At 35.5% G+C, this 23,824-nt stretch overlaps 6 protein-coding genes across 7 annotated transcripts; 4 read left to right on the top strand and 2 right to left on the bottom strand.

The window, feature by feature from the left end:
* The first annotated feature begins 58 nt into the window (after nucleotides 1-58).
* LOC135136580 (UDP-glycosyltransferase UGT5-like) lies at nucleotides 59-1,820 on the top strand. The gene is made up of 4 exons (XM_064065940.1): nucleotides 59-362; nucleotides 415-1,218; nucleotides 1,270-1,489; nucleotides 1,537-1,820. Exons 1-4 carry the CDS (start codon nucleotides 125-127, stop codon nucleotides 1,793-1,795), a joined length of 1,521 nt encoding a protein of 506 aa, XP_063922010.1. The 5' UTR covers nucleotides 59-124; the 3' UTR covers nucleotides 1,796-1,820.
* Nucleotides 1,821-1,840: 20 nt separating this feature from the next.
* Nucleotides 1,841-3,548, top strand: LOC135136579 (UDP-glycosyltransferase UGT5-like). Its single transcript, XM_064065939.1, has 3 exons — nucleotides 1,841-2,134; nucleotides 2,184-3,195; nucleotides 3,250-3,548. Exons 1-3 carry the CDS (start codon nucleotides 1,903-1,905, stop codon nucleotides 3,530-3,532), a joined length of 1,527 nt encoding a protein of 508 aa, XP_063922009.1. The 5' UTR covers nucleotides 1,841-1,902; the 3' UTR covers nucleotides 3,533-3,548.
* Nucleotides 3,549-3,719: 171 nt separating this feature from the next.
* LOC135136576 (UDP-glycosyltransferase UGT5-like) lies at nucleotides 3,720-5,792 on the top strand. Of its 2 annotated transcripts, none has more exons than XM_064065936.1 (4): nucleotides 3,720-3,752; nucleotides 3,932-4,241; nucleotides 4,292-5,303; nucleotides 5,358-5,792. In XM_064065936.1, exons 1-4 carry the CDS (start codon nucleotides 3,735-3,737, stop codon nucleotides 5,623-5,625), a joined length of 1,608 nt encoding a protein of 535 aa, XP_063922006.1. In that variant the 5' UTR covers nucleotides 3,720-3,734; the 3' UTR covers nucleotides 5,626-5,792. The 2 variants fall into 2 exon arrangements, with proteins under 2 accessions (XP_063922006.1, XP_063922007.1); XM_064065937.1 differs by lacking the exon at nucleotides 3,720-3,752 and adding an exon at nucleotides 3,758-3,823.
* A 3,334-nt stretch (nucleotides 5,793-9,126) lies between these two features.
* On the bottom strand, nucleotides 9,127-11,083 carry LOC135136502 (UDP-glycosyltransferase UGT5-like). The gene is made up of 4 exons (XM_064065809.1): nucleotides 10,592-11,083; nucleotides 9,733-10,539; nucleotides 9,463-9,682; nucleotides 9,127-9,405 (listed from the first exon to the last, which is right to left on the bottom strand). Exons 1-4 carry the CDS (start codon nucleotides 10,830-10,832, stop codon nucleotides 9,132-9,134), a joined length of 1,542 nt encoding a protein of 513 aa, XP_063921879.1. The 5' UTR covers nucleotides 10,833-11,083; the 3' UTR covers nucleotides 9,127-9,131.
* A 3,506-nt stretch (nucleotides 11,084-14,589) lies between these two features.
* LOC135136174 (UDP-glycosyltransferase UGT5-like) lies at nucleotides 14,590-16,507 on the top strand. Its single transcript, XM_064065336.1, has 3 exons — nucleotides 14,590-14,995; nucleotides 15,044-16,055; nucleotides 16,112-16,507. The coding sequence occupies exons 1-3, from the start codon at nucleotides 14,764-14,766 to the stop codon at nucleotides 16,377-16,379; spliced, it is 1,512 nt and encodes a 503-aa protein (XP_063921406.1). The 5' UTR covers nucleotides 14,590-14,763; the 3' UTR covers nucleotides 16,380-16,507.
* Nucleotides 16,508-21,697: 5,190 nt separating this feature from the next.
* On the bottom strand, nucleotides 21,698-23,507 carry LOC135136140 (UDP-glycosyltransferase UGT5-like). Its single transcript, XM_064065274.1, has 4 exons — nucleotides 23,169-23,507; nucleotides 22,306-23,112; nucleotides 22,034-22,253; nucleotides 21,698-21,976 (listed from the first exon to the last, which is right to left on the bottom strand). The coding sequence occupies exons 1-4, from the start codon at nucleotides 23,407-23,409 to the stop codon at nucleotides 21,703-21,705; spliced, it is 1,542 nt and encodes a 513-aa protein (XP_063921344.1). The 5' UTR covers nucleotides 23,410-23,507; the 3' UTR covers nucleotides 21,698-21,702.
* Between the last annotated feature and the right edge of the window lie 317 nt (nucleotides 23,508-23,824).

Below are 23,824 nucleotides of genomic sequence, written 5' to 3'. Positions count from 1 at the left end.
TCACACTAATCGTAGTGCGAGATTTATTTTAAGATTACGTCGTCTGAGTTCTATTTGATGATAAAAACTTGAGAGTTAGTTTGTCTCTCATCGCTGCTAAGTCAACATTAAAATAGCGTGTTAAATGTTGCCGCACTACATCCTACTGTTTTCCGTGATTTTCACCGGATTCTCTAGTTGCTCCAAAATTTTATTCCTTTCTCAAATACCCACCAGAAGCCATTACATACTAGCGTCAAAACTGGTCAACGAAATGGCCAAAAAAGGACACGAAGTTACTTTCATCACACCCTATCCCAACACAACTCAAGTCAAAAATATCAATCAAATTCATGTCGAAGGTTTCGAGAGTTTCTATTCGCGTAAGTAGCTTGTAACTTCGGTTGACTACTCATCCACTATGAATATTTTCAGCCGAAACAGCACGCGTATCGATATCTAAAAAAGAAGACGGAAACCCAATCCAAAAAGCTATCGATATAACCCACATCCACTACCTCTTCACGGAATTTTTAATTTCACATGACAAAATCCAAAATTTACTAAAATCGCAGCAACATTTTGACGTTGTTATCCTCTACTACTATTTCAATGACGCACTGCTAGCACTAGCACACCATTTTAAAGCACCCGTGGTACTATTTGCTTCAATGCCGCTGTACGTTTCTGAGAGTTTTCTTCTATCACACCCAGCGCCATCGTCGTACGTTCCTAATATAATACTAAAACACACAGGCCATATGGACTTTTGGCAACGTCTAGAAACCAGCTTCTACGACATCTGCATGATTTTGTACTACCAGTGGACCATACTGCCTAAACAACAAAAACTTGTGGAAAATTTCATCCCCGGGAAACCCGACTTGTACAAAATTTTAAACAACGAAAGTTTAATACTGATCAATTCGCACGTTAGTGTAAATGAGGCGGTACCTATGGTACCCAACGCTATAGAAATCGGCGGTTTTCATATAGAAGACCCAAAACCGTTACCCTATGATTTGCAGAAATTCCTCGACGATTCTCCCAACGGGGTTATAATTTTTTCCATGGGTTCGATACTAAGAAGTGTTAACTTCCCGGAAGAAAAACGCAAAGCGTGTGTTGATACTTTCGCAAAGCTCAAGCTAAACGTTTTGTGGAAATTTGAAGAAAACATCGTTGAACTACCGTCCAATGTGAAAATCATGGATTGGATTCCCGTTTCCGATGTTTTAGGTTTGTTTTGGCTTAGTTTTTTGTACTTTTGTTAGTCTTGAGAAATTTCAGCTCACCCCAATGTGAAAATCTTTCTCACTCATGGCGGTTTACTAAGTACCATGGAAGCTGTATACCATGGGGTACCACTAGTAGGTATCCCGATTATGGTTGATCAGAAAATGAACATGGCGTTGGCCGTTTCCAACGAGTACGGTATTGAAGTCCCTTACAAAGAACTAACAGAAAATAGCTTGACCCAAGCACTGGATCAAGTTCTAAACAACCCAAAGTGAGTGTGTTAAATTTACTAAGTCAAGAATAAATTTGGTTTTTCAGATACAAGAAAAATATCGACAGACGTTCCAAGATAATGCGCGATCGTCCCTTGAAACCTGTAGATAGCGCTTTGTACTGGATCGAGTACGTTATTCGTCATCAGGGGGCACCTCATCTCAGATATCCAGGGGCTGATTTAAATTGGTTTCAACGGAATTTACTCGACGTGGTTGCCTTTGTGATACTTTTTTCTATATTTGGCACAATTATTATTGTACGACTAATCGTACGAAATAATGTCAAACATAAAACTGAGTGACTGATTAAAGTAAATCCAAATCTGTGATTGGTTTTGGGAATTTATTATCTTATGTGTTACGCTATTTTTATCTGGGTCGGGTCGACGATCAGTTGAAAATCGACATTATGAACGTAGTGTTACTGATTACATCATTCCTCTTTCTCCGTGCGGAATGTGCCAACATTTTAGGAATATTTCCAGCTCCTGGCCACAGCCAGTTCGTACTCAGCGATATTTTGATGACCGAACTGGCAAAAAGAGGACACCAAGTTACAGTGATTTGTCCACATGAACCTAAAAATCAACCTCCAAATTATAAAACAATTGTAACTAAAGAATTGATAAGAGATACTGCTGGTGAGGACGTTCTTAAAACCCCATTCTTAATTATTATTTTTGTACTTAGGCGATTTTAGTTTATGGAACCTCGAGTCCCAAAGTTTATTCAAGAACATCAAAGCGACGTACGTTTTCGGGAACTTCATTACAGAAAAGACGCTACAAAACAAAGAAGTGCAAGAACTGCTGCAGTCGAATGAACATTTCGACTTAGTAATAGTCGAGCATTTTTTTAATGATGCGTTGAAAGGTTTTGCTGCTCATTTTAAAGCACCTTTGGTATTGTTCAGTTCGATGGGGTCAACCGAATGGAATCGGGAGTGTATGGGGGCGCCAATGCTACCAACAATCAATGCAGTTACGTACACCCAGTATACCAACAAAATGAGATTTTTCCAAAGACTACGCAATCTATATGGGACAGTTTTTGATTATTTTTATCGACATTACGTTTTTTATCCCGAACAACGCAACTATATGGCCAAATATTTTCCATCGACGATGGATTTTGACAAGGTTTTGTACAACGCTAGTTTAATGTTACTTAACTCTCATGTGACAACGTCAGAAAACGCTCTTTTACCTTATAACATGGTCGAAATTGGAGGGTTTCACGTTGTTAGCAAACCTCTAGACAAAGAAGTGCAGGCTTTCCTAGATGGTGCCACAGACGGTGCGATTTTATTTAGCTTAGGGTCATTTCTACACAGTTCTGATTTATCTGAGGACACACGTGACGCTATATTCAGGGTTTTCGCTAAACTCAAACAAAAAGTCCTGTGGAAATTCGAAACGGACTTACCCGATAAACCCGAAAATGTATTTATATCCAAGTGGTGGAACCAAAGAGATATTTTGGCCCATCGTAATACAAAACTGTTTATTACTCACGGTGGTTTGTTAAGTACGGAGGAAGCCATCGTCAATGGGGTCCCTATGGTCGGGGTACCCATTCTGGCTGACCAGAAGATGAATATGGCTAGAGCTAAAAGCAACGGCGTTGCGTGCGTGGTATCGCTTTCGAAGTTGTCAGAAGAAACACTTTTTGAAGCAGTTAATGAAACACTAAACAATCCTAGGTGAGTAGATAAATGAATTTTATCATTATAAAATTGATTTTTTTTTTGTTTTAGTTATAGAAATAATGTTAGACGGTTGTCTAGCTTGATCAAGGACAGACCTATGCAGCCTTTAGATCTGGCAATGTACTGGATCGAGTACACAATTCGCCACAGTGGAATGACTTTCAAACCTTCCAGTTTATATCTTCATTGGTTTGAAATGTATATGGTTGATATTGTCTGCTTTGCTCTATTTAATCTTTTAATTGTTGTTTTATTTGTTATTTCTGGTCTTAAATTTGTGAAAGGGTGTATAAAGACGTGTAGAAAGAGCGACAAAAAGAAGAAACAATAAACTGACTTATAAACAATGAGACTGACATTCAATAGATAGGTAATTAAGAGTCCACACGTGATTCGAATTCACCTTCATAAAATTTATCATATCCTATTTGTTATGTAATTAGATATTTTTAAAACGTGCTTTTAATTCGAACTAGTGTTTGCCAAGATTAGATAAAAATCAAGGCGTCATGACTAGATAAGGTCGATTTTTAATGCCTCGTTTTAATTTAGTAAGTAAATATATGGTTAAGTGGAGTGTTACAGGATACACAAATTTTTTCAGTCTAGAGTGATTAATCTGGTAGGGTTATCAGCGTTATCACTATAATTTTTCTTAAAAAAAAGCTGCTGGAACTAATAGCATAATTTGCCAAACGCACAAGTTATCTAAAACCTTTTGCTATTTTAGTTGAAGTCGGTGAGTTGTGCGTCCTTGGTAGACAATCGCAAACTAACATTGAGTGAAGTTCAATCGCAGACAAGCATTATGAAAGTAGTGTTATTTATTACCTCGTTCCTCTTCTTTCGTGCGCGATGTGCCAAAATTTTGGGAGTTTTCCCAGCCCCTGGCTACAGCCAGTTCATCCTGGCCGAAGTTTTGATGACCGAACTGGCAAAAAGAGGACACCAAGTTACAGTGATCAGTCCATATCGACCCAAGGATGAGCCGCCAAATTATAAGACCATCTTAACAAACGAAGTGATTGAAGGTACCTCTGGTAAGTGAGTGAATCAAAAAAAGGGTCGTGGTCTTGACTAATTTTTACAGATGTTATTAGTTTGTGGGACCTCGAATCCCAAAATTTGTTAAAGAATATAATGGCATCGTATGATTTTGGGAATGTAATTACACAGAAGACGTTACAGAATAAAGAAGTGCAAGAACTGTTGCAGTCGAATGAACACTTCGATTTAGTGATAGTGGAGCATTTCTTCGACGACGCTTTGAAGGGTTTCGCAGCGCATTTTAAAGCACCTTTGGTGTTGTTCAGTTCGATGGGGTCAACGGAATGGAATCGGGAGTGTATGGGGGCGCCGATGCTACCAACAATCAATGCAGTTATATACACCCAGTATACTAACAGAATGAGGTTTTTCCAAAGAATACGAAATCTATATGGTACAATTTTTGATTATTTGTATCGACACTACGTCTTTTATCCAGTGCAACGTAAATATATGGCCCAATATTTTCCTTCGTCTATGGATTTTGACAAGGTTTTATACAACGCTAGTCTAATGTTAGTTAATTCGCACGTTACAACCTCAGAAAACGCTCTTTTACCCTATAATATGATCGAGATTGGAGGGTTTCACGTCATTACCAAACCCCTAGGTAAAGAAATACAGACATTCCTAGATGGTGCCACAGACGGTGCTATATTATTCAGTCTAGGTTCAAATCTACACAGTTCCGATTTATCTCAAGACACACGAAACGTCATATTCAAAGTTTTTGCTAAACTTAAGCAAAAAATTTTGTGGAAATTCGAAACGGACCTACCCGACAAGCCCAAAAATCTATTTATATCAAAGTGGTTCAAACAGAGAGATATTCTGGCCCATCCTAATATAAAACTGTTTATTACTCACGGTGGTTTGTTGAGTACGGAGGAAGCTATCTTCAATGGGGTTCCGATGGTCGGCATACCCGTTTTTGCTGACCAGAGGATCAATATGGCGAGAGCTAAAAGCAACGGCGTTGCGTCCGTGGTCTCTTTTTCGAAGTTGTCGGAAGAAACACTTTTTGAAGCGGTAAATGAAACGTTGAAAAATCCTAGGTATGTATGACGCGGGTTTTGTTTATAAAGGTTTTTATTTTTTTTTAATTTTAGTTACAGAAATAATGCTAAACGGTTGTCTAGCATGATCAAGGATAGACCCATTGAGCCTTTAGAACTGGCCATGTACTGGATCGAGTACACAATGAGACACAGTGGAATGACTTTCAAACCTTCTAGTTTATATCTTCATTGGTTGGAAATGTATATGGTTGATATTGCTTGTTTTCTTGTATTTAATAGTTTGGTTGTTTTGTTGGTTATTTTTGGTCTCATGCGCATTTGCAAATCTAAAAACAGTGATAAACAAAAGAAGCAATAGACTGTTATTGCTGATATTTTTTTAGTTAATTTAATTTCTGCCTGCGTTGGTTTCTGTTATTTATTGTTTATCGCAAGCAACACAAACTGTAGAAGTTATATAGCAAAAATATAATGTGATTATGTTGTTGTTATGTTTGTATTATTATTAATAAAGTTTCGATCCCTTCTGGCAAATTTTGAAGATTACCTAAACAGATTTTTTGTGTAGATTTGTATTTTATTCTTTGAACAACATGATACTTAAAAACATGTTTTTAATTTCTTGTAAAGAAATAAATATTTTGCAGTTAGGCTTCGCCCCCTTGATTCAGTGCGAATAAAAAATTCATCACAATTGAGACAGGGCGGGTGGGCGGGCATACATTTTGCCTTGTAGTTTTAATTTCGCCGTGAACCAAGAGGACGAAGATTAATTGCAAAATATTTATTTCTTTACAAGAAATTAAAAACATGTTTTTAAGTAGGTATGGTGTTGTTCAAAGAATATTATGTATATTAAGAAAAAAAAAACAAGCCAAAAATTAAGCTCCACCCATATCCATTGCAATTTGATTGGTTGAAAACCCAACGTCAGCAGCGAACAGCAACGTTGGCAGACCAAGGGGCGGAGCCTAACTGCAAAATCCATATTTTCTTACAAAAATTTACCATTTTAAAAGCGTTTTAAGTTTTTGAGCATAAAAAAAATCATTACAATTGGGATGGGTGGGTGGGCGGGGTATATTTTGCCTTTTTTTCTTAATATACGTAGTATTCTTTGAACAACACGATACTCAAAAAGATGTGTTTAATTTCTTATAAAGAAATAAATATTTTGCAGTTAGGCTTCGCCCCTTGATTCAGTGCGAATAAAAAATTCATCACAATTGAGATAGGGCGGTTGGGCTGGCATTCATTTTGCCTTTTTGTTTTAATATGTGTGGATTTTTCTTCACAACATGAAACGTAAAACATATTTTAAGTGTAAATTTGTATAGGGATATATCGATTTTGCAATTAGGCGCCACCCAATATCCCTTACAAGAATACGCCATTTTAATCATATTCTAAGTTTATTGTTGTGAAAAGATGGCTATGTATATTAAGGAAAAAAGAGGCAAAATATAAGCCCCGCCCCCCCACCCTGTCTCAATTCTGATAATTTTTTTATTTGCCGTGAACCAAGAGGACGAAGATTAATTGCAAAATATTTATTTCTTTACAAGAAATTAAAAACATGTTTTTAAGTAGGTATGGTGTTGTTCAAAGAATATTATGTATATTAAGAAAAAAAAAACAAGCCAAGAATTAAGCTCCACCCATATCCATCGCAATTTGATTGGTTGAAAACCCAACGTCAACGGCGAACAGCAACTTTGGCAGACCAAGGGGCGGAGCCTAATTGCAAAATCCATAATTCCTTATAAAAATTGACCATTTTAAAAGTGGTTTAAGTTTCTAAGAATAAAAAAAACATCACAATGGAGATGGGGTGGGTGGGCGGGGTTTATATTTTACTTTTTTTTCTTAATATACATTGTATTCTTTCAATAACACGATACTCAAAAACATGTTTTTAATTTATTGTAAATAAATAAGTATTTTGCAGTTAAGCTCTGCCCACTTGGTTCACGGAGAATAAAAAATTCATCACAATTGAGACCGGGCGAGTGGGCGGGCATACGTTTTGCCTTTTTGTTTTAATTGTGTAGATTTTTCTTCACAACATGAAACTTAAAACATGTTTTAAGTGTAAATATGTATAAGGAAATATCGATTTTGTTAATAGGCTCCACCCTATAATTTCAAAATCTATATTTCCTAGCAAGAATGTAGTTTCTTCTTGTTAAAAGATGGCTATATATATATTACGAAAAAACAAGGCAAAAGACCAAAGGGCGGAGTCTAATTGCAAAATCCCTAATTCCTTACAAAAATTTACAATTTTAAAAGTGTTTTAAGTTTCTGAGAATACAGAAAAATCATCAAAATTGAGATGGGTGGGTGGGCGGTGTATATTTTGCCTTTTGTCTTAACATACATAGTATTCTTTGAACAATACGATACTCAAAAAGATGTGTTTAATTTCTTATAAAGAAATAAATATTTTGCAGTTAGGCTTCGCCCTCTTGATTCACTGCGAATAAAAAATTCATCACAATTGAGAAAGGGCGGGTGGGTGGGCATACATTTTGCCTTTTTGTTTCAATAGTTGCAAAATCCATATTTCCTTACAAGAATGTGCTGTTTTAACCATGTTCTAAGTTTCTTGTGGTGAAAAGATGGCTATGTATATTGAGAAAAAAAAAGGCAAAATATAAGCCCCGCCCACCCACCCTATCTCAATTCTGACGATTTTTTTTATTTGTCGTAAGTCGAGGAGCGGAGCTTAATTGCAAAATCCTTATTTGTCTACAAGAAATAAAAACCATATTTTTAAGTGTTGTGTTGGTCAAAGTATATTAAGAAAAAAATAAGCCAACAATGAAGCCCCACCCATATCCATCGCAATTATAACTCTTCAGAGCTAAACTCAGCCCCGCCTACCTCTTTTCTCTATTTCATTGACTTGTTTAATTTACTGTAAAATTGATATTTATTTTTATTTTGACAAATGATAGAGTCTAAGATTGAAAACAGAGTAAAAAGTGGCCCCGCCCACCTACTCGTATTCTGTTTTGATCCTTCATTCTTATTGGCTCTGAAGAACGGAAGTTGGATTTTTATATTAATAAATAATAGAACCTAGGATTAATACATTTTAATTTTCACTAAACTGTTTCATTGCGATTTTTCGGTTTTTCATTTTTTTATTAGTTCTTGCTAGGATAAGACTGATTTTATAGATTTCGACTTCCTGAAGTTACTTTCGGCCTCATTTCTTTGCACACTCCTACAATTTTTCCAAGAGGGCCCAACGAAATTATAGCAAAATTTAGGATTTTTGAAAAAAAAGACTTTCAAATCGAATATTTCCAAAATTTTGCTCCGTGACAATACTTTTTGAATCAGAGATCTATGTCACAAAATTTTTTGGGGATTTTTGAACAACTTGTCCAAGAGCTCAATCTTTCAAATTTCTTTTATAGATTTCGAATAATTCCTGAAATTATTTTCGGCTTCATTTCTTTGAAAACTCACTATTTTTCCAGAATCGCCCAACAAAATAAGATTAGTGTTTAGAATTTTTGAAAAAAAGTCATTTTCAAACTCAATATTTTCAAAATCTTGCTCCAGGCCCAAAAACACGGTTTATATTTCGAGTCCGTACGTCGAGATCTACTTATATCCCAGAACTTTCTATGGATTTTTGGGAAATTTTTCAACACTTTTATGAAATTTTCAACCATTTTTTGACCACTTTCGAAAATTAGCTTAGCTAATTTCTTTGACGATTTTCAATTTTCGGTATTTACGTTGAACAACAGCCTTTAGAACTGGCCATGTACTGGCTGTATCGTTTTGTTCATAAAATATATATTCAAAAATCGCAGTAAAGAAAATAAAAAAAGAAACAACAATCAATTAATTTTTCTTTAATTTCTTGGAGCTAACTCTCCGACAAACTTTCCGTAGAAGCAAACGTACTAAATATACACCCATTAACAACAATCCTGCCACGAAAGCGATGACGTCTATTAAAAGATACTTGTACCACGGTAAATCAAGTGCCGCTACTCTAAGATGCGGGGCCCCTTTATGGCGGATGACATAGTCAACCCAGTACAACGCAGTGTCAAGTGGTTTAACCTGACGGTCATGGAAAATCCTAGACCTACTTTTAGCGTTGTCACCATACCTACAAAAACCACACACCCAAAATTCTTCCAACCATCGTCACTACATAGGTACTTACTTCGGATTATTTAAAAGCTCATCCAACTTCTCACCCAGCGTCCTTTCACTCAATTCTTTGTAAGGCAAAACAAGCCCAAAACCGTTACTAACAGCCGTCTGTGCGTTCAATTTCTGGTCCCCATAGACGGGTATCGCTAAAACCGGAACCCCGAAGTAGACGGTTTCCGTGGTACTTAAAAGACCACCATGGGTTATAAAAAGTTTGACGTTTGGGTGTGCTAGAACCAAAAACTAGCAACAGCAACTTCAGTCAATAGCACCTAATTACCAAGAATGTCTTGCTGAGGCAACCATTTTCCAAGTTTGACATTTTCAGGCCGCCCCGGTAACTCATCCTCTTCCCACTTCCACAACACCTTCTGTTTCAATTTCGCAAAAGTTTTAAGTATCCCGTTGCGTTTTTCTAGAGGTAGATCGGCACTCCGTAGATTCGAACCCATGCTGAAGTAGATAACACCGTCTTTGGCACCGTCTAGAAATTCCTGTAAGTCTTGGGGTAGTTTCTTTGGGGGTTTAATGTGAAACCCACCGATTTCGATCATGTTGGGGACGTGAGGAACGGGTTGGTTGAGACTAGGGTGGGAGTTGAGAAGGATCAAAGAGGCGTTGTAGTTGACATCGTGGATACTGGGAGCATTCGGGATATATTTTGCACCAACAGAGTTGTGCTTGGGGTATAAATAGAGACCATGAACAGCGACGTTCAAGAGGTAGCACAACGTATTAATAAGTCTCTCACCGAACGTCATGTGAGGCGAATAACTTAAAAATGTGTCAGGAATATAAGCCAACGGACTTGGATTTCCGACTAGATTGTTCACCCAAAAGTTTGCTCCAATCGTACTAAAGACGACTTGAATGCCCCCAAAATGTGTGGCTAACATTTTATGAGCGTCATTATAAAATTGTTCGATGATGACAATGTCGAATTTCTCGTTGGAGTGAATGAGTTCTTGCACGGTTTTCTCTTTTAGTAGCATTTCGTCGATCTCTGACATAAAATACGCTAGAACTGGAATATTGACAAATGGGCCCAGATCACCCATTTCGAACATGTTGACTTCGTCCTTACGATCTATGTATAAGAGTGACATGGAACACGTTTTCAACTAGAAACTGGTACTTACTTTCGACGCTTTCTATTATTTCGGTTAATAGAATGTCCCTGTATTTTCCTTTAGGGGGGTTTTTCTCTCCGAAGGGATTTATCACGGTGACGTCGTGGCCGTGTTCCGCTAGGGCTCTCATTAAGGAGCTGCCCAGGATGTAGTGGCTTTTGCCAGGAAGTGGAAAAATTCCCAAGATTCGGGCACTTTGTACTGCGCATAGTGTAGCAGCGAACACAAATAAGGTTATTTGGGTTTTCATTTTGTTGTTTTGTCAAATATTTAAGTTGTACTAAGTAGTCATGGTGTGGAGTGACACGTATCACTTTGACTGAGTTGATATATGATAAGGAAACACTATAAATACACCTTTATACGGTATTAGAAACTGGAAATGATGCTTTTATGTTTGTACTAGGTACGTTGTTGTATAGGTGGGGATAATAATCCAGCTGTTACATCTTTAAGGTTACGATGATGTGATCATTTTTATTCGGGTATGGTTGGACTGTTCTTTTGATGTCCACTGTTGTTTGAATTGTGCGAATTTAATTAAATCCATTTTCTATTCAATTTCGATTTTCCATTTTTCTTGTTTTTTCAAGTTTTAAATTTTGCTATTTTTCGATTTTTAATTTTTGATTGTTTAATTTTATAATTGATCGATTTTTCAATGTCGATTTGCAGGTTTACGAGAGTTCAATTTTTAATTTTTCGGTTTTTCGATTTTTCAGTTTATCATGTCTTCTGTCTCTCTTCTTTTTCGATTTGCATTTTTTCGTTACGGTTTTTGTTTTTAAAATTCTCCGGGGTTTTCAGAGTTCTTTTCTATGTGAAGTGTTTTAATTTTTGGATTTTTCCGTTTTAGATTTTTCAATTTCATGTTTCTTCAATTTTTCGTTTCTTCAATTATTGATTAGCAATTTTTCTAGTTTTCATTTTAAATTGTAAAACCTTAAAAAAATTTATAAAGAAATAAATATTTTGCAGTTAGGTTTCGCCCCCTTGACTCAGTGCGCATAAAAAATTCATCACAATTGAGATTGGGCGGGTGGGTGGGCATACATTTTGCCTTTTTGTTTCAATAGTTGCAAAATCCATATTTCCTTACAAGAATGTGCTGTTTTAACCATGTTCTAAGTTTCTTGTGGTGAAAAGATGTATATGTATATTTAGAAACAAAAAAGGCAAAATATAAGCCCCGCCCACCCACCCGATCTCAATTCTGACGATTTTTTTTATTCGACGTAAGTCGAGGGGCGGAGTTTAATTGCAAAATCCTTATTTTTCTACAAGAAATAAAAAACATATTTTTGAGTGTCGTGTTGGTCAAAGAATACTATGTATATTAAGAAAAAAAAAATTGGTCTAAAGAGTTTAGACAGTACTTCCCTCGCTGTCGGAAACATGACGACTGCATGCCTATTATGTTTTTTTTTCGCAATGGATTTCAAAGAATTCGGTTTTATAGTTCCTGAGTAAATCAATAAAATTAATTTACGCATTCATTAATTTTTTTGAGTCACCCTGTATATGCAAATCCTAAAAATATGAATGGAGTGATAAATTACAAGTACAGACTCATCATATTTTGTACAGTTTAGATAGGATTTATTCGGCAAACTTTTGAGCTGACGTCATCAATTTTTTGGAGGGGATAAGCAAATGTATTTTGACTAAACACTTATTATGCTCTTTATAACCTTAAAACATCTTCAAGATTTCAAAGCATTCGGTTTTGTAGTTCCTGAGTAAATCAGTAAAATAAATTTACGCTTTCATTAATTTTTTTGAATCACCCTGTATTTGCAAATCCAAAAAATATGGATGGAGTGATAGATCACAAGTACAGACTGATCATATTTTGTACATTTTAGATATGATTTATTCGGCAAACTTTCGAGCTGACGTCATCAAGTTTTAGGAGGGGATAAGCAAATATATTTTGACTAAACATTTATTATGCTCTTTATGACCTTAAAACATCTGCAAGATTTCAGAGCATTCGGTTTTGTAGTTCCTGATTAAATCAATAAAATATATTTACGCATTCATTAATTTTTTTGAGTCACCCTGTATATGCAAATCCAAAAAATATGAATGGAGTGATAAATTACAAGTACAGACTCATCATATTTTTACAGTTTAGATAGGATTTATTCGGCAAACTTTCGAGCTGACGTCATCAATTTTTTGGAGGGGATAAGCAAATATATTTTGACTAAACATTTATTATGCTCTTTATAACCTTAAAACATCTGCAAGATTTCAAAGCATTCGGTTTTGTAGTTTCTGAGTAAATCAGTAAAATATATTTACGCATTCATTAATTTTTTTGAGTCACCCTGTATATGCAAATCCAAAAAATATTAATGGAGTGATAGATCACAAGTACAGACTCATCATATTTTGTACATTTTAGATATGATTTATTCCACAAACTTTTGAGCTGACGTCATCAAGTTTTTGGAGGGGATAAGCAAATATTTTTTGACTAAAGATTTATGATGCTCTTTATAGCCTTAAAACATCTGCAACATTTCAAAGCATTCTGGTTAGCAGATTAAAAATTAAATTTCAAAATGTTGTTTTATAATTTTGATTTTTTTTCCAAAAATCTGGACGTTTCGGGTGAAAAGTCGATTCAGAGTTGTAAACTACATGTGTAGGACTATGTTATTTTATACAATTGAAAACCCATTTACTATGTACAATTTTGAAGTGACGTCATCGCATTAGTGGTGGGGATGATTAGACAAATTTTGGTTAGCGTTTTACCATCTACATGATATTCTTAATATAAGTACAAAATTTCACAACAATCGGTCGAGTACTTTCGGAGATTATCTGTCTAATAAAAATCCGGGACAACAGACGGACAGACGGACAGACGGACGGACAGACGGACAGACGGACGGACAGACGGACAGACGGACAGACGGACGGACAGACGGACAGACGGACAGACGGACAGACGGACAGACAGACGGAAATGGGAGACCTATTTCTTCGTCTTCTAGGGGTCATGAAAGATCGAGAAAACGTAAAAGTAGAGAGTCGGCCGACGGACTCGATTACAATACTTCCTTTGCTTACGCTCGGGAAGTAACAAGGCAAAAATTAAGCCCCACCCATATCCATCGCAATTAGAACTCTTCAGAGCTGAACTCAGCCCCGCCTACCTCTTTTCTTTATTTCACTGACTTGTTTAATTTACTGTAAAATTGGTATTTATTTCTGTTTTGACAAATGATAGAATCCAAGATTGAAAACAGTAAAAAGTGGCCCTGTCCACCTACCCCTACTCTGTTTTGAACATTCTTATTGGCTCTGAAGAACGGAAGTTGGATTTTATATTAATAAATAATAGAACCTAGGATTAATACAATTTAATTTTTATTACACTGTTTCATTTTTAGATTTTGTAATTTTTCTTATATAATATTTCTTCCATTTTTCGATTTGCGATTTTTCGGTTTTTCATTTTTTTATTAGTTCTTGCTAAGACAAGACTGATTTTATAGATTTCGACTTCCTGAAGTTACTTTCGGCATCATTTCTTTGAAAATTCCTACGATTTTTTCAAAAATCGCCAACGAAATAAGATTAGTTTTTAGAATTTTTGAAAAAAAGTGATTTTTATATTCCATATTCCTAGACCTAGTTACAACATTTATTTCTTCGTTCGGATTCTTATTAATATAATTTATCGATAAATCGATTAGATTAGACCCACAAGATAAATTTAGTACTATGTTTAAGGTTAACCGATCCTCAAATAACTGAAATAAAATGATTGATATAATACTTAATCTTCATTTTTACAACTTCACACGTGATCCAATTGCACTTTCATAACTTTCATTGTATTCATCCTATCTTGTTTGTGGTGTAATTAAATAGTATTATATAACCAAATCACGCTTTGAATTCGAACAACTTGGGTTCACCAAGATTAGATAAAGATGAATTATTTTTGAACGAATCTCACTTTTTATTTTATAGTTAGAATAATCCAGTGTGTTACGTCGGTCAAATTTCTTCACTTTGAAGATTAATTTAAGTAACTTTGCCGCTGGGACTGAAATACCACCTAAAGCTACTGGATGTTTTTGTGTATGTGGTTAAATCCCGCGTCCTTGGCAGACAATCACGGCTGAACGCTCGGTGAAACTCAGTTGAAGACAAACACTATGAATGTAGCGTTATTTATTGCTTCATTCCTCTTCGTCCGTGCGCAATGTGCCAAAATCTTGGGAGTTTTTGCCGCTCCTGGCTACAGCCAGTTCATCCTGGGCGAAGTTTTGATGACCGAACTGGCAAAAAGAGGACACCAAATTACAGTGATCAGTCCATACCGACCTAAAGATGAACCTCCGAATTACAAGACCATCTTAACAAAGGAAGTGATTGGAGATACCAATGGTAAGCGACCTACTTAAAAATTATCGTGCTCTGAGTTACATTTTTCAGGTGACGATAGTTTATGGAACCTCGAGTCCCAAAGTTTATTTAAGAATATCATGTCAACATATGATTACGAAAACGGAATTACTGAAAAGACGTTACAAAACAAAGAAGTGCAAGAACTGTTGCAGTCGAATGAACATTTCGATTTAGTGATAGTGGAGCAGTTTTTCAATGACGCGCTGAAAGGTTTCTCTGCTCATTTTAAAGCACCTTTGGTGTTGTTCAGTTCGATGGGTTTGACAGAGTGGAATAGGGAATATATGGGGGTGCCGATGCTACCATCAATGAATGCAGTGTCCTATACGCAATATACAAACAGGATGACATTTTTCCAACGAATACGGAATCTATATGGAACCATTTTTGATTACTTGTATCGACGCTACTTTTTCTATCCAGTGCAACGCAAATTTTTGGCCCAATACTTCCCGTCGTCTTTGGATTTTGACAAGATTTTATACAACGCTAGTCTAATGTTACTCAATTCGCACGTTACAACGTCAGAAAATACTCTTTTACCCTATAACATGGTCGAGATTGGAGGCTTTCACGTCATTAACAAACCCCTAGACAAAGAAATACAGACATTCCTAGATGGTGCCACAGACGGTGCTATATTATTCAGCCTAGGTTCAAATCTACACAGTTCCGATTTATCTCAAGACACACGAAACGCCATATTCCAGGTTTTTGCTAAACTCAAGCAAAAAATTTTGTGGAAATTCGAAACGGACCTACCCGACAAGCCCAAAAATTTGTTTATAGCGAAGTGGTTGAAACAGAGAGATATTTTAGCCCACCCTAATGTAAAACTGTTTATTACTCACGGTGGTTTGCTAAGTACGGAGGAAGCCATCTTCAATGGGGTTCCTATGGTCGGGATACCCGTTTTTGCTGACCAGAAGATGAACATGGCAAGAGCTAAAAGCAACGGCGTTGCATCTGTGGTGTCTTTTTCGAAGTTGTCCGAAGAAACACTTTTTGAAGCAGTGAATGAAACGTTGAAAAATCCCAGGTATGTATGTTGAGGATTTTGTTTTTAAAGGTTTTTATTTTTTTTTTAATTTTTAGTTACAGAAATAATGCTAAACGGCTGTCTAGCATGATCAAGGATAGACCCATTCAGCCTTTAGAACTGGCCATGTACTGGATCGAGTACACAATGAGGCACAGTGGAATGACTTTCAAACCCTCTAGTTTATATCTTTATTGGTTTGAAATGTATATGGTTGATATTGCTTGTTTTCTTTTAATTAATAGTTTGGTTGTTTTCTTGGTTATTTTTGGTCTCATGCGCATTTGCAAATCTAAAAAGAGTGATAAACAGAAGAAGCAATAGTGGTGATATTTTTTTAGTTATTTTAATTTATGCCTGGGTTGGTTTCTGTTATTTATTGTTTATCCCCACCAACACAGTCTGTAGCAGTTTTATAACAAAAATATAATGTGATTATGATGTTGCTGTTATGTTTATATTATTATTAACAAAATTTCGTTCTTTTCTGATAAATTTTGAAGATTACCTAAACAGATTTTTTGTGTAGATTTGTATTTTATTCTTTGAACAACACGATACTTAAAAACAAGTTTTTAATTTCTTGTAAAGAAATAAATATTTTGCAGTTAAGCTCCGCCCCTTTGATTCAAGGCGAATAAAAAATTCGTCACAATTGCGATAGGGCGGGTGGGCGGGCATACATTTTGCCTTTTTGTTTTAATACCTATGTGTTGATTTTTCTTCACAACATGAAACTTAACATGTTTTAAGTTTTTTGTTGTGAAAAGATGGCTATGTATATTAAGAAAAAAAGAGGCAAAATATAAGCCCCGCCCACCCACCCTGTCTCAATTCTGATGATTTTTTTATTCGCCGTGAACCAAGAGGACTAAGCTTAATTCCAAAATATTTATTTCCTTACAAGAAATTAAAAACATGTTTTTAAGTATGGTGTTGTTCAAAGAATACTATGTATATTAAGAAAAAAAAAAGCCAAAAATTAAGCTCCACCCATATCCATCGCAATTTGATTGGTTGAAAACCCAACGTCAGCAGCGAACAGCAACGTTGGCAGACCAAGGGGCGGAGCCTAACTATAAAATCCATATTTTCTTACAAAAATTTACCATTTTAAAAGTGTTTTAAGTTTCTAAGAATACAAAAAAATCGTCACAATTGAGATGGGTGGGTGGGCGGGGTATATTTTGCCTTTTTTTCTTAATATACATAGTATTCTTTGAACAACACGATACTCAAAAATTATGTGTTTAATTTTTTATAAAGAAATAAATATTTTGCAGTGAGGCTTCGCCCTCTTGATTCAGTGCGAATAAAAAATTCGTCACAATTGAGATTGGGCGGGTGGGCGGGCATACATTTTGCCTTTTTGTTTTAATACTCATGTGTAGATTTTTTTTCACAACATAAAACTGAACATGTTTTAAGTTTCATGTTGCGAAAAGATGACTATGTATATTAAGAAAAAAAAAGGCAAAATATAAGCCCCGCCCACCCACCCTCTGTCAATTGTGACGATTTTTTTATTCGCTGTGAACCAAGGGGACGGAGCTTAATTGCAAAATATTTATTTCTGTACAAGAAATTAAAAACATGTTTTTAAGTATGGTGTTGTTCAAAGAATACTATGTATATTAAAAAAAAAAACAAGCCAAAAATTAAGCTCCACCTATATCCATCGCAATTTGATTAGTTGAAAACCCAACGTCAACGGCGAACAGCAACCGTGGCAGACCAAGGGGCGGAGCCTAATTGCAAAATCCATAATTCCTTACAAAAATTTACCATTTTAAAAGTGTTTTCAGTTTTTAAGAATAAAATAAATCATCACAATTGAGATGAGTGGGGGGAGGGGGGGGTTATAGTTTGCCTTTTTTTCTTAATATTGGTGAAAGTATTTTCTTGAACTATAGTAATGGTGTACCTAAAATTGTAAATACAAAAAACTAACATCAGATCAACAGTTAGAATTAAGTTATGTTAAGTTCTATTACCAAAATGTTCGTGGTTTAAAAACAAAGACTTCTGTATTTTATAAAAATGTTCTTGCATGTGATGATTTTGATGTAATCTTGCTTACTGAAACCTGGGCTGCTGATGATCTGTTGAGTTCTGAATTATTTCCATCTGCATATGATGTTTTCAGATTTGATCGTTGTAATGGTATTGGTGGTGGAGTTACTATAGCTGTTAAATCTGAATTTAATTGTAGTTCAATTAAATTTGATAATGACAATCTGCTTCGTGAATATAAAATTGATTTTGTAATTTTAAAGCTGCAATTGAATTTTAAATCCATCTCTGTTGGCGTTGTTTATGTTCCACCATCGACGCCATCTTTTGTATATGACCATTTTCTTCATAAGTTGGAAATGGCTGAGTTGTTTGATGACAGTTTTCTTTTTGCTGGTGATTTTAATGTGCGTTGTATTGACGATGTAACTTGTTCAAAAGCCAGAAGTCTTAATAATTTTATAAACTCTGTTAATGCTATCCAAATTAATGATGTAAAAAATATTAATAATAGGTCATTAGATTTAGTTCTCTGTTCACAAAATATCTCCGCTAAGTTAAATCGCTCTGATATTGCATTGGTTCAAGAAGATGTTCATCATCCGGCCATTGTGTTTGATATTAGTTATCAAACTTACATCCATGTGAATTTTAAGAATGCTGCATCACGGACATATAATTTTAAAGCGGCTGATTTCAATAAATTGTATAATCTTATTCTAAATACGAACTGGGAACCAGTATTGATACATGATGAGGTTAATATGGCTTGTGAAACATTCTATAATTTACTCTTTTCCCATTTAGACTGTACCGTTCCGTTATGTTTTCCGAAAAAATCCTCGTTTCCTGTATGGGTGTCATCTAAGACTAAGCGATTAATCAGAATTAAAAAACATTACTTGAAAATGTCACGTAGGCATAGAGTTGATATTTTTGTTGGAAAATTTAAATACTATAGAAAATTAGTTAAAACTAGTCTAAATAATGATTATGATGCATACATTGCATCCATATCTCATTGCATTGAAGAAGATCCTGGCAAATTGTGGTCATTTATTCATAAACTTAAGGGGCAAACACGCATTCCTGGTTGTATGATAGGTGTAAATAATGAATTGCTTAATACTCCTGCTGATATTAATAATGGTTTTGCGACACAATTTGAATCTGTGTATCAGGATGACTTGGGGAACAACTGCGAATTTGACAAATACTGTGTAAATGACACCTGCATTATAAAAAACTTTGACGAGTATGAAATTCTAGAGGCTGTCGGTCGTCTAAAAGACAGTTGTGTTATGGGACCTGACTCAATACCAGCGTTTTTAGTTAGGGACTGTAAAAATGTTCTTTGTCAACCATTATTACATATTTATAATTTAATAATTCGTCACGAAGTTTTTCCCGATTGTTGGAAACAATCACGTATTACGCCGGTTTTTAAATCTGGAAATAAAAATGAGATAAAAAATTATCGACCGATATCTCTCATTTGCAATTTTGCCAAAGTCTTCGAAATTTTAATTTACAAATCAATCTATCCTCATGTTAGTCATCAGTTGTCGCCAAAACAACATGGTTTTCTCAAAGGAAAGTCAACTGTTACAAATCTTTGTTCCTTTACTACCTTTGTTTCGTGTGTGTTGGAAAATAGAATGCAAGTTGACGCAGTTTATTGTGATTTTTCTAAAGCTTTTGACATGGTTCAACATTCGTTGCTTTTGCAAAAGTTGCATCGCTTTGGATTATCTGATGCTATAATACAAATTCTTCGTAGTTATCTGACAGATCGTGTGAATTATGTGGAATATCAGGGTATCAAATCTCGGTTATTTCAAAGCAAAAGTGGTGTTCCTCAGGGTTCAGTACTTGGTCCGTTGCTGTTCCTACTTTTCATTGATGATATTATGAAATGCTTCCTATCAGAATACTTATTCTACGCAGATGATTCAAAGCTATATCATGTCATAAAAACTGTCTCAGACTGTGAGACATTGCAGTCTGATCTGCAGCGCTTATTTCAATGGTGTACCCTCAACCGCCTCCAACTGAATAAAGACAAGTGCACGGTGATGACATATACTAGGAAAAATACTCCAATTATCAATGATTATAATATTGATGGTCAGATTCTTAAGCGTTGTACTACATTCAAGGATCTAGGTATCACCTTTGATAGCAAACTGACCTTTAATGCTCATATTGAAATATTGTGTTTACAGTGTTATAAATTATTGGGTTTTCTTTTTAGAAATACTAGGGATTTTGACAATAGGGTGCTTGTTAGATTTTTTAATGCTTTCATTCGAAGCAAATTAGAATATTGTTCTTGTGTCTGGAATCCGTATTATGATAAATATATACATATGATTGAAGCTGTACAACGTAAATTCTTAAAAACCCTGTATTATAGAAAACATAAAACTTTTCTGGAACATGGATATGCTTATCAAAATCTGTTGGATGAATTTTTATACCAGTCACTGCATGATCGTAGGATATTGTCTGAGGTTATTTTTCTCATTAAACTTATACAAGGTAAAATTTCTGATGGGTACTTACTGGAATTTGTAAATTTCTTAGTGCCCCGTGTGAATTGTAGGGCTCCTAAGTTATTTTATTTACCTACGGCCTCGACGCGCCATTATGCACAATCACCGATTATTTCTATGTGTAGAAGAACTGATCAGTTTTGCGCTGAAATTGATATTTTTACAGTTAGTTTAGATAGAATAAAAAAATATATTATTTCCAGGTTTTAGTTTAGGGATTTTCGTTTTCTTTTTCTTTTTTTTATTTGTTTAGCTTCGCGTTTCTTTCTTTCTTTTTTGCTGTAATATTATCCTGTAATGAGTTGTAATAACTGTTGGATAATAAAGGATTATTTATTTATTATTTATTTATTTAATATACCTAGTATTCTTTGAACAACACGACACTCCAAAGGTGTGTTTATTTTTTCTTATAAAGAAATTAATATTTTGCAGTTAGGGTTAGCCCTCTTGATTTAGTGCGTATAAAAAGCAAGAATGTGCTGTTTTAACCATGTTTTAAGTGTCTTGTTGGGAAAAGATGGCTATGTATATTTAAAAAAAAAAGGCAAAATTTAGGATTTTAAAAAAAAAAGACTTTCAAATCGAATATTTCCAAAATTTTGCTCCGTGATAATGCTTTTCGAATCAGAGATCTGTATCACAAAATTTTTTGGGGATTTTTGAACAACTTGTCCAAGAGCTCAATTTTTCAATTTTTTTTATAGATTTCGAATAATTCCTGAAGTTACTTTCGGCTTCATTTCTTTGAAAACTCCTACTATTTTTCCAGAATCGCCCAACGAAATAAGATTAGTGTTTAGAATTTTTGAAAAAAAGTGATTTTCAAACTCAATATTTTCAAAATTTTGCTCCAGGGCCAAAAACATGGTTTATATTTCGAGTCAGAATGGATTTTTAGGCAACTTTTCAATACCTTTATGTAAATTTTAACCATTTTTTGACCACTTTCGATCTCAATTTTCGGAATTTACGTTGAACGACAGCCTTTAGAACTGGCCGTGTACTGGCTGTATCGTTTTGTTCATAAAATATATATTAAAAAATCGCACTAAAGGAAATAAAAAAACAACAATAAATTAATTTTTCTTTAATTTCTTGGAGCTAACTCTCCGACAAACTTTCCGTAGTAGCAAACGTACTAAATATACACCCATTAACAACAATCCTGCCACGAAAGCGATGACGTCTATTAAAAGATACTTGTACCACGGTAAATCAAGTGCCGCTACTCTAAGATGAGGGGCCCCTTTATGGCGGATGACATAGTCAACCCAGTACAACGCAGTGTCAAGTGGTTTAACCTGACGGTCATGGAAAATCCTAGACCTACTTTTAGCATTGTCACCATACCTACAAGAACCACACACCCAAAATTTTTCCAACCATCGTCACTACATTGGTACTTACTTCGGATTATTTAAAAGCTCATCCAACTTCTCACCCAGCGTCCTTTCACTCAATTCTTTGTAAGGCAAAACAAGCCCAAAACCGTTACTAACAGCCGTCTGTGCGTTCAATTTCTGGTCCCCATAGACGGGTATCGCTAAAACCGGAATCCCAAAATAGACGGTTTCCGTGGTACTTAAAAGACCACCATGGGTTATAAACAGTTTGACGTTTGGGTGCGCTAGAACCAAAAACTAGCAACAGCAACTTCAAACTCAGTAGCACCTAATTACCAAGAATGTCTTGCTGAGGCAACCATTTTCCAAGTTTGACATTTTCAGGCCGCCCCGGTAACTCATCCTCTTCCCACTTCCACAACACCTTCTCTTTCAATTTCGCAAAAGTTTTAAGTATCCCGTTGCGTTTTTCTAGAGGTAGATCGGCACTCCGTAGATTCGAACCCATGCTGAAGTAAATAACACCGTCTTTGGCACCGTCCAGAAATTCCTGTAAGTCTTGGGGTAGTTTCTTTGGGGGTTTAATGTGAAACCCACCGATTTCGATCATGTTGGGGACGTGAGGAACGGGTTGGTTGAGACTAGGGTGGGAGTTAAGCAGGATCAAAGAAGCGTTGTAGTTGACGTCGTGGATACTGGGAGCATTGGGGATATATTTTGCACCAACAGAGTTGTGTTTGGGGTACAAATAGAGATCATGAACAGCGACATTCAAGAGGTAGCACAACGTATTAACAAGTCTCTCACTGAACGTCATGTGAGACGAATAACTTAAAAATACGTCAGGAATATAAGCCAGCGGACTTGGATTTCCGACTATGGAGTTCACCCAAAAGTTTGCCCCAACCGAACTAAACACGATTTGGATACCCCCGAAATGTGTGGCTAACATTTTGTGAGCGTCATTATAAAATTGTTCGATGATGACAAGGTCGAATTTCTCGTTGGAGTGAATGAGTTCTTGTACGGTTTTCTCTTTTAGTACCATTTCGCCGATGTCTGACATCAAATAGGCTATAGTTGGAATATTGACAAATGGGCCCAAGTCGCCTATTTCGAACATGTTGAATTCGTCCTTACGATCTATGTATAAGAGTGACGTGGAATACGTTTTCAACTAAAACACTATTAGTACTTACTTTCGAAGCTTTCTACTATTTCGGATAAAAGAATGTCCCTGTATTTTCCGTTCGGAGGATTTTTCTCTCCGAAGGGATTTATCACGGTGACGTCGTGACCGTGTTCCGCTAGGGCTCTCATTAAGGAGCTGCCCAGGATGTAGTGGCTTCTGCCAGGAAGTGGAAAAATTCCCAAGATTCGGGCACTCTGTACTGAGCATAGTGTAGCAACTAGCACAAATAAGGTTATTTTGGTTTTCATTTTGTTGTTTTGTGAAATATTTAAGTTGTACTAAGTAGTCATGTTATGGAGTGAAACGTATCACTTTGACTGAGTTGATACATGATAAGGAAGCACTATAAATGGACCTCTATACGATATTAGAGATTGGAAATGATGATTTCACGTTTGTAGTAGGTACGTTGTCGCCCGGGTGGGGATAATAAACCAGCTGTTACATCTTGAAAGTCACGATGATGTGATCATTTTTATTCGGGCATGATTGGACTGTTCTTTTGGCGTCTACTGTAGTTTGAATTGTGCCAATTTAATTAAATCCATTTTCCGTTCAATTTCGATTTTCCATTTTTCTTGTTTTTTCAAGTTTTAAATTTTACAATTTTTCGATATTTAATTTTTGATTGTTTAATTTTTCATTTCTTCAAATTTTCAATTT

Source organism: Zophobas morio, unplaced genomic scaffold, assembly GCF_036711695.1.
Source record: "Zophobas morio isolate AGI-343-1 ecotype UQ-CSIRO unplaced genomic scaffold, CSIRO_AGI_Zmor_V1 ptg000026l, whole genome shotgun sequence".
Taxonomy (NCBI): Eukaryota; Metazoa; Arthropoda; class Insecta; order Coleoptera; family Tenebrionidae; genus Zophobas; species Zophobas morio.
The sequence above is the reverse complement of the archived record's forward strand: the minus strand, read 5'-3'. Positions and strand labels throughout refer to the sequence as shown.